The 10,678-nt window shown below is 26.8% G+C and overlaps 1 protein-coding gene across 1 annotated transcript; it reads right to left on the bottom strand.

Moving 5' to 3' along the window:
• Window positions 1–168: 168 nt before the first annotated feature.
• LOC101251449 (homeobox-leucine zipper protein ATHB-40-like) lies at window positions 169–2,299 on the bottom strand. Its single transcript, XM_004234569.5, has 3 exons — window positions 2,105–2,299; window positions 1,215–1,525; window positions 169–651 (listed from the first exon to the last, which is right to left on the bottom strand). Exons 1-3 carry the CDS (start codon window positions 2,193–2,195, stop codon window positions 445–447), a joined length of 609 nt encoding a protein of 202 aa, XP_004234617.1. The 5' UTR covers window positions 2,196–2,299; the 3' UTR covers window positions 169–444.
• Between the last annotated feature and the right edge of the window lie 8,379 nt (window positions 2,300–10,678).

Raw genomic sequence — 10,678 nt, 5'->3', positions numbered from 1 at the left:
ACATATCATGTATTTTCTGAGTAAAAAATTAAGTAATAATTGGGTGGTTTATTGTCATCCTAAAAAGAACAAAAGTAACTTTAATAGAATATTATTCCCAAGTTTAATAACTTTCTCAACTTATAAAAAAGAACAAAAAAAAAACTTTAACAAAATATATCATTAAGTTAAGTGAGAATCCAATAAATAAACTCATTAATACACTAGCAATACTAAGCATAAATTATGCAAAGGCAAAAGAAATTATGTATACATACATAGGTGTGTGGGTTATAATATCTTACTATATACATGGTGGAGCTTATCTAATTAAAAATTAATCATATATATTATCATATATATACATATATTTAATTCGTTCACATATCACACCTCTTGAGACACGATCCTTTTCTGAATTATATTAATATGAAACATTTTGTGCATCGAACTGCTCTGCTTTGATCAACAACCAAAATATACATTGTTATCCATTAATATCCCCTCCATTCCAAAATTCTCCAAGATATATGGCTGCTCCATTGAAATTATTGATGAAGAAGTAGTAATTGGGCTATTATTATTGCTTGAAACCCTAGCACAATTAGTATCCAATAATAGCCTTTGTATCTCCTTTTTTGCTTCACTCAATTGCTCTTTCATCTTCAAAATCTATACGAAAAATATATTGGAATTTGAGTTTTGATGATTCCATCAGGTTTGGAATATCAAATTTAGTCAACTTGCATATTTAATTAGGTTTCGAATGATTACCCAAGGTTGACACATTTTAAAAGATTGACCTAAATGATAAACGAGATTAATGATTTATTTAATTAGTATAAAGAAATCACATAACAAGACAATTAAAATATCATATGTTCATATATATTATTCTGTTAACCGTTAATTTAACTTATATGTATTGACAATGGTATTCCCACATTAACACTAATAATATACCGGTCACCTACTTAATTTTCTAAGTTATTGATATCATTAAATTTTTTTTAGATGTGTACTACTTTAGGAGGGGACATGATTAATATATATATATATATATATATATATATATATATATATATATATTGTAATTTTATTTTATTTTATTTTGTGCTTCATAAGTGTTATAAAAGTTCCACTTGATACCTTTTGCTAGAATATTTAACTTATATATATTGATGGTAAAAAATGCATGTTCATGTCCCTTAAAAAGATAATTAAAAAAGATGCACCTGAGTTTCAAGACGACATTTCTCAATTATGGTAATCTCATGTTGAGACTTCAACTTAGAATATTCATCCTCGAGTTTTTTGTTCTTCCATCTAGCCCTCTTGTTTTGGAACCACACCGCGACTTGTTGAAGGTCAAGGCCAAGCTCAGAAGCAAGCTTGGCCTTGGTCTTCATATCTAGTCTGTGCGCGTCCCCAAAACTATGTTCAAGAAGATTAACTTGTTCTTGACTAAGCTTCCTCTTCCTCACTACTCCATTGTTGCTCGTTTCACCTTTGTTCTTCTTCCTTCTCCGCGATGGTTTCACCTCTCCTGAAGAAAACCCTAAATTTGCTTTAATACTTGAAGGATTTAACTTATATGCGTTGCATGTATTTAAAAAGTTACAATAGTGATATAAAGTTTCTTTATTTGATGGGGAGCCTCGAAGAAATTTCAAATAAATCACATGTCCGAACAGTGAAAAACAATCAGTAATGCTTACATTATAGTAGGTTGCTAACATCACACCCCTTTGGGTGCAACCTTTTCACCCCTACTGAAGTATGGTGTTTTATGCACTAGGCTACCCTTATGGCTAATTACATGTTATTTATAATTATCATTTAGATGAATTGGTGGAGTAAAATTAATTATGCACCACATAGAAGTTAATTTCATTCAAAAGATAGGAGTTTGTGTTATCTTGTGATAGTATCAGGTTAGGTTGACCTACGATAACAATAATTAACTAAGTAAATCGAGCTAATATATTCAATTGAACATTATTACTGTTAAAATGAGTTCAATTGACTTACAACAACATTTAACTCAATAAAACAAGTTGATATAATCGATTACATTCTTTTTGTTAAAATTCTTTATAATGTCAGTATAATAAATTATGCTAACCTTGATGATCTAGTGCTAGTTGGGTGTTGATACCAGGATGGTATTGAGAGATCATAACCATTTGATGATCATCAAGTTGGTGATGAGTCATGTTAATATTTTTCTTTGTTTTTTTTTTTGTGTTAGGTATGCTTCTTGGTAATGTTTAAATGACTAAGAAGAAAGTAGAGAAGACTAGGAAGGTCAATAGTGTTTATTTTAAGACTTTGGGGTGTGACTATTTATAAAGCTAGACTAGATAGATAGTCCTCTAGAATATACCTTCCTTCTCTTTACAATATTCAGATTCCATATGCATGTTGTTCGAATGAGGAGTTAGAATTTAAAGTTTAATTTGTAGGTTCAAAATTATTATCATATTGAGTTAGTTCTAAATGAAATAATCTGTACATATTAAATGAACTTGTTAAGATAAATATAAAGTTTGGATTAATATTACTAGGTTTTGTAAAATTCACTCCACTCCTGATCATATAATCATGTAATCGTTTCCAAATTGTTTGAGATTCAGACGTAGTCAATTAAGAATATAATATGTAATCAAATAATATGTTCGAGATTTAAGTTTAGTTGGTCAAAAACTATACATTTTGATCGAGGTTTTTCTATAACAGTATGTTTAGATCATTGTTATCGATTGTATTGTATTGTATTCTTACTGTATCTACAATGCTTATTTTGATTGTTACTCAAGATGTATTGTACTGTATTATTAAATTTCATTGTTACGTAACAACGAAAACCCCTATTTTATCGAACAACCAATTTGGTGTGTTCCCATTGTTACTTTTTTTTCCCAATTATATCTTTACATAATATTTCAAAATACTATTTTACCCTTTACCTTAATTATTTAAATCCAGTCAAACTTCATACCCTAGAATAATTAAGAATATTTTAGTAAATCTATAAATTACAATACAGTACGATACAATCAAACCAAACAACTAAAATATCATTAAAGAACAAGAAACAATACAATCTAGCCAAACATTATATCTACCATACAATACAGTACAATAAAGTACAATACAATACAATATATTATAAAACAATGAATAAAAATGGTCCAAACAAAGTATAAAAGAAAATTCACAAGATCATATCATTTAAAAATTTAAGATTTACTTTCTCTATTCCAATTTAATTATGTGATTTTCAGTGTTAGATTTCATAGTCAACTGAGATGTTTTAAAATATTTTAAATTATTACTTATTATAATTTATAATATATTTGACATATACTATCAAAAAGAAGTCGCAATTTCGAAATCCAAATGGCACATATATAAACAACCTATATTTATATATTATTAAAGTAGCCTATTATAATGGATAAAATTATTAAAAGTAATTTTGAACTTTATTAAAAGTGTGGGCCAATATTTGATCAAGTATGACATCTCAATCTTACCTAAGTCATGACGCCATGTATATGATGATATCATGTTATATTGAATACGAAGTTTAAGAAAATATATATATATATATATTTTGTGATTGGATAAAATTAATTAAAGCTAAAGAAATTTAAATTATAAATATACGTATATGATTTAGGTAGGGCAAAAAATTGGATTCTTGGGGGGTGTGGGGAAATAGGTCCTTGGCTAATAAATCAATTTTTTTTTTTAATATTAAGAAAATTCAACATCTATTTATTTATTTATTTATATAAAAATAAATATTTTTAACTTTTTGTATAATATAAAATGTTCATTCCACTTAGCTTCACCCTGGCACTAATTTAGAAAACTTTAGGGTCCACCAAATATTGAATATCATGAACTTAATTATCAAGTTTATACTCCATTAATATTGGTGTTACCTTCCACATACTTCTTTTTTGTCACCTTGTGTGGATTTCATAGATGACGGTGAAATTTTAAATGTATAAATTTCTTTTAATAGAGAGTTATTTTCAAAACCTAATATGAAAATGATGTTATCAGATAAAATAATTTTAAAAATAAGTTTTAGATAGGTGTTATGACCTAAATTTTTTAACTTTGATAGATTGTATTCAATTTCAAAATTTTTATTATTAAACTTATCCTTTAAAATTATAAATTGTATAAAGTTTGCTAAGGAGAGAAATTTGCTTTGAAAACCTAATATGAAAATGATGCCACAAGAAAAGATAATCTTTTCTTAAAGAAATACTTTAGATTTTAGATAGTTGTGAATCAAAATAAAATAAATTTGAAGAAACAAGAATGAAATAAATTATTTTTTTTTTGCAGAGGAAAAAAACACAAGAAATTATAAAAAGAAGTTTTAAATGGAGCAAAATTAGAATAAGAATAAACGTTAAATGAAACATGACAAGGCCGGTTAGAATTTAAGATTAAAAACGTATTGTATTGTGCATAGGAAATCTTACGGAATATATTTTTATAATGAATACATAATAGGGAATTCTCGTAATTTGAAGTATTCTAAAAAAAAAATATTATTCTTCAAAATATTTCGTCCCATATAAATATATCTTTCAAAATTTGATAAGTCTTTTTAATATAAAATTGTGAGATTAAATCTAATGATGAAAACCCAACATCCTATCAAATAGGAATAAGATTTGTCTATGGCATGTCTCCCCCTCCAAAGAAGGAAAAGAACTTAGAATAATATTGTCATTAAGACTATTAAGGACTTCAATAGTAATCAAAATATATCACAAATAATAATCGACAAGATATGAAAGAATGAATCTTTTTGAGATACTGAAATCAATTTTTCAACAAGTTTTGTTCTTTATTGCCTTTATTTATCATCTTATAATTTTCAAATGCTTACTCATTTTATTTTTTATCTTTTAGCTAAATTCAAATTCGCAATTACTTATATATTATCATTATCGAACTTGGTTCACAGACATATATACTCATCGGCCTAGAAAAATTTCACTATCTTAGAACTAATTAAAGAGCTCAATAATCTAATTTAATTTTATTTATAAAATTATACTAAAAAAATTTATCGTACGATATATAATTATATCATTCCATAAGTTGGAATGAAAAATACTCAACTTAATAAGAGAAGTTACTTTCTCCACATGGGATTTTTTGTCACCATATGTGGAATTAGCAAGGAACGTCTTTTTCTTCTAGAAGATTCGACATCTTGTCGACTATCAATTACCAAGTTGGACCATCTTGTTTGATGAGGGGATTCTTCTATGAGATTTTTGTGTCATTAATTTATCATGTTATGGGTCGAAAAATTTCAATAATTCTTGATTAACTATTTGAATTATTTTAATAATTTAATTAATTAATTATTTAAATTTTTTATAATATTGATGAAAATTTAGTTTTTCATTTCGTAATTCTCTGTTTCTTTTCTTTTTTCCCTACTCTCGTTTTAAAAAATAAAATTTATGGTCCAATTTAGCTTATTTTAAAAAACATAATATATGAGTCGTTTTTTTTAATTAATTTAAAAAAAAGCGTACATTTCTATATTTAGTAATTTAACTTTTAAATACTCAATTTATTCATAATGAAATTATTTATAGCTATATAAATATTTATGATTTATTTTATATCAGAGATTTTAAACTCTTTGATTTTTTCTTAAATTTCATGTCAAGTAAAATTATATCACATAAATTAAAAGATACTGAGTAATTTCTCTTCTCTTCTTTTCTTTGTGAATTGTTTCATTCAAATTAGGATTAGGAGGAGAAAATTTCTTAATCTCCATTGTTGTGATTGTTGTACTTGGAGCTCAAATCTTGATCAGAAACTAATTTAGCAAGATTTGAATTGTGAAAATCATATTAAAAGATTTATTTTGAACAAATTGTAACATAAGAAAAATTAAGATGGAGTTATCTTAATGAAGAAGGTAAAGAATCTTAGTGTGAAAATTGTTTACTAGTGTTGCATGCTATTTCTAATAATTGTCAATATCAACAAGGATTAAAATATATCTAAAGGATAAGGATGTATAAGAAAAGAAAGCATGCAAGGGGTGATGCAAAGGAGATTCCTCCAAAGTATTGGATGTTCTTTTAAGGCTTAAAAGTCACTAAGCTTCCTAAAGTTGTATAATTTATTTAAATATTTTAATTAAGGTTAGTATTTATTAAACATTTTAGTATTAATAAATATATACTTATTAAACACAAAATGATAATAAGCTTTTAAAATGAGATATATATAATGCACACATACGATCTTTATAAAGCAACCCATAAAACTGCAACATATGGCACATAGATCCAATTTAATGAATATTTAACTTTTTTTTAAAAAGATAAAAACTCCAACCATTAATAATCCAAAGAATTAATTAGCAAAAAGGAAAGGGGGGGAACCCCATCTCCCCCCCCCCCCCCCCCTCACTTTTCTTCTTCTTCCCTTCACCGGCTATCCTGATTTCAACAAAAAAAAAATTTGATTTTCCGGCGATAACAAAAAGAAAATCTCCCCCCACCCGCTCCTCGAATCCATCCACCTACTCATTATCTTCTTCTTCTTCGTCCATAGTTACTTGTCATTTTCTATTTCTTTGAAATGACTTTTTTTTCTTGTAATAAACTACAAGCTATTGAAATCAAGTCTAATGTAAATAGTGAAATAAATTATGAAGCACGATTAATTAATGGAGTGATTGTTGAATTTTTTTATGAAAAATAAATCGACGTTGATAAATTATTTCAAAATTGACGATGAAGAGAAATCAAGAGGATTCAAATGAATTATATTGAATGTTCTGATATCATTTTAAATAAATGATTGAAAATGTTTGTTGATTGACTGGAAATAAGATGGACAAAAATTACTTTTATCATTTCGATATTTCATTTTTTTTCTTGTTGCAAATCATATTAACAGATTCAATTTCATTTATAAAGAGTAAAAAAAAAAAGAATTTGAAAAGCTTAAATGGGGTGAAGAAGAAGACCATTGATATGGCCTACAGGAGTAGGGTGCATAGGGTTGCTTTTTTTACGAGTTAAAAATAAATATTAAATTTGACTCAACTCAAAAACTAACCGAAGAGTTGAAGATTGTCTAGGAAGAGGGATCCAAAGTGTTGTTTGTGGGTTCACGAGAATCCAACAATTGGTATCCAAATCCTATATACTTTGTGAGCTTGATTACTACTATATATCAACTTGATATTATTATAAAAATTATAAATTTTATATTTTGAATAACAATTAATATTCAAGCAATATAAGAAGATTATGCATCTGTTTACCACTAATATAAGACTTTTTCATATATATATTATATATTATAAATAAAAATATATTTTCATTATTTTTCAAATTCTAAAATTCAATAGCATGCATGTTAAGTTAAATAACACTTGAGAGTGGATAGAACTTTGAAAAGACGTGCATGCCGCGGAAAGGGTTCCCTTTCACATGCTTTAAATTATTGTTCACTCCACCATTTAAAATAATTGATGTTTTCATATTTAAAAGTTGGTCCTAAATATTTAATATTTCACAAAATGTAGAAGCTTGACTGATTTTTTTCTTTTGCATAATACATAAATGTGCTCTTTAACTTAACTACGAATCATATTTATGCCTTCAACTTTGGGTGTGCACAAGTAGACACTTAAACTTGTATAAAGTTGAACAAATAGACACACATGTTCTACATGTCATTGTTTGTCCTACGTGGCATACTACGTGTATTGTGCCATGTAGGACTCAAGTGTCTGTTTGTGCATTATGAAAGTTGAAGGTCAAAGTTAAAATTTGAAACCAAGTTTAGAATCCAATATATCTATTATGCCTTTTTCTTTCAAATATGCTCTTGACTTATATTCCTTATTCTATCTACAAATTTAATGATGATGATGATAATAATAATAATAATAATAATAATAATAATAATAATAATAATAATATATTTAGTATAATTTCATAGGTCGAATTTAAGAAAATAAAATGTACTCAGACTTCGCCCACCTAATATTGTAAGTTCAAAGAGATTTCTTTCATAGATTCTTGGCTCAGAAGAAAAATATCTTACATGAAATTGTCAAAAAAGGGACAGCAAATTAAAGTTGCAAGTTACGAAACAAATGCAATAACATATAGTAACACAAAGCAAAAAATAAGAAACTACGTGATAACTAAATAATACTACTATAAGGACAAGAAGAGAGGAGGCTAGTCCGCTCTCTCACACATAGAGTGTTATAACAGTATTCAACTACCCACTAATATTTTGTGTTGATCTTTGAACTTCACTTCTTTCTATCTAAAATTATGTCCTCAACATATCAACAGGTGTTGTATCATGACTTTTCTAACTACCCCTACCCCTTTCAATTCTTCTTCACTCTACCTCTACCTCTCTTAAGTCTTGCTACAACCAACCTTTCATACCTCATTAGTGTATCCTCACACCTCAAATGTTCATATGGTCAAACCATCTCAACCACATCGGTTTCCTCATCTTGTTCGTCAGTGCTAATGTCACTTTCATCTTTCCCATAGAACTTTGTTCCTAATCAATTCTCTAAGTTTGCTACACATCCATCTGATCATCTCTATATATATTTACTATATTTATTTTTTATGTAAGAGTATTTGACTGACCACTCTATCTCATGCAATAACATCGTTTAATCACCACTCTGTAAAATTTACCTTTAAGCTTTGACGATATATTCCAATATCTATCCCACATCATTTTCAATTTCTCCATCTCCTTAAATTATGAATCCAAGTTAGCGTAGTACTATCGTTAACTTGGTTTAATTTATGCTAATTAATTGGTGTCATGTTTATCCCGACAAGTCAAGGTCTTGTTTCCCATCTTCAATCTAGGGATTTTAAATGCTAATTAACTCCTAATAACGATTTGATAAGACCATTAAGTTCCTGGCTAATCAGAATCATCATTGTAATTATGTTGCTTAATATTAATAGTATTAGTTTAATGTTTTAATTAGTATACACTAGGGAATTTGGCCTAGTGTATCCACTATATATACACTATTTTGATATGTCCAACACTTAATACTTGTCTAGTTTATAAATAAAATCTATGAAAAATTCACTATGTTGTATCTATTTTATCCTTGCTATTAAACTTTAATTCTTTTTTCAATGTTTAGACAAATTATATTAAATAGGTGATTTGGTAAAATTAATTTACTACAAATACTTCTTGATTTACGTGTCAAATTAATATTGAACACCTATTGCACAGAAAAAGTAAAAAAATAAAGTGAAGAATAGTGTTTAATTTATATACTAAACTTTTTTTTAAGTATTCGTTAACTTAAAAATCACTTAATATGAAATAGACGAAGTAATTTTTTACAGCTATTAAGCCACTAAAACACACATGACATTCCACTAATCATAGTACTTCCAAGAGCAAGGGATGCTAAGCAATCTTCAAAGGTTGTATTTATGATCCACTTTAATTTTTACTAATGAATAATACAAGATCATTAGTAGTGTTTGATGTGTTATTAACTTTCTTAATTGGGACCACCACCATCCTTAAACCCGCTTCCAATATGTTGGAAAAATTAATTAAAGTTGTAGGAAATTCAAAATTATTTAGAATTTCATTTTTATTTAATTTATGTCTTAGTCAAATTGATATACGAACCGTTTTTCTTGATATAGGCTGCGTAATATTCTCTTATTATATAAGAAATACTTCACGTTGAGGCAGACACGTCTCCGTCAACATGTGCTTCAACGCATTTCAAAAAATATTTTTTTAAAATAGTTTTTTTTTTCACTTTAGTTTGATTAATGTACAATTCTCTTATTATATAAGAGAAACTTTACGTCGACGTGTCTGTTTCATCGCGTTTAAAGAAAAATAAAAAAAAATATTTTTTTGTTATATTTTAATTTAATCAGTGTATATTTTTTTTTAAAATTATGAAATTCCTTTTAGCTTTAACTTTTAGTTTTAAATTCATATCGTTTAGTTATAGCTCTATTATTTTGAATGGTAGTTGTTTGTGTATATATATACTCTTATAGTATGATTGACTAATGAGTAATTTCTCAACAAGAAACACCAATGATACTAAATGAAATTATTCATAGTTAATCATACTATAAGAGTACATTATTTATACTGTTGTGTTATCATAAGATTTCTTGAGAAATTACTCATTAACCACTGATACTATGAGAGTATATGTATATTCTTGTGGTATATTTAATGTTTTTTATTCAGATATTATTCATTAGTTAATGATACTATAAGAGTATATGCATATTGTTGTGGTATATATCATTAAGATTTCTTGTTTAGAAATTATTCATTAGTCAATGATAGTATAAGAGTATATGTAAATTATTGTGGTACCATTATGGTTTCTTGTTAAAAAATTACTCATTAATAAATGATAGTATAAGAATATGTTTATATGTACATATATGGTCAATGAAACTATAAGAGTATATGTATATTGTTGTGAATCATTAAGGGACTAATTATACTATAAGACTATATGCATATTGTTGTGGCATCATTAAGTTTCTTGTTCAGAATTGACTCATTAGTCAATGATACTATGAATATATACATACACACACACTTGATGATATCAATAGAGTATATG

Source organism: Solanum lycopersicum, chromosome 3, assembly GCF_036512215.1.
Source record: "Solanum lycopersicum chromosome 3, SLM_r2.1".
In the NCBI taxonomy this organism is placed as follows: Eukaryota; Viridiplantae; Streptophyta; class Magnoliopsida; order Solanales; family Solanaceae; genus Solanum; species Solanum lycopersicum.
Note: the sequence above shows the minus strand (reverse complement) of the source record. Positions and strands in the feature narration are given on the sequence as shown.

Excerpts from the sequence above, each read along its gene's own strand:
- LOC101251449 (XM_004234569.5), bottom strand. The coding sequence starts at position 2,195 with ATGACTCATCACCAACTTGATGATCATCAAATGGTTATGATCTCTCAA. Across the intron at positions 1,526-2,104 it reads ACTAGCACTAGATCATCAAG|GAGAGGTGAAACCATCGCGG; the intron begins GTTAGCATAATT and ends GGTTTTCTTCAG. Across the intron at positions 652-1,214 it reads AATGTCGTCTTGAAACTCAG|ATTTTGAAGATGAAAGAGCA; the intron begins GTGCATCTTTTT and ends TTTTTCGTATAG.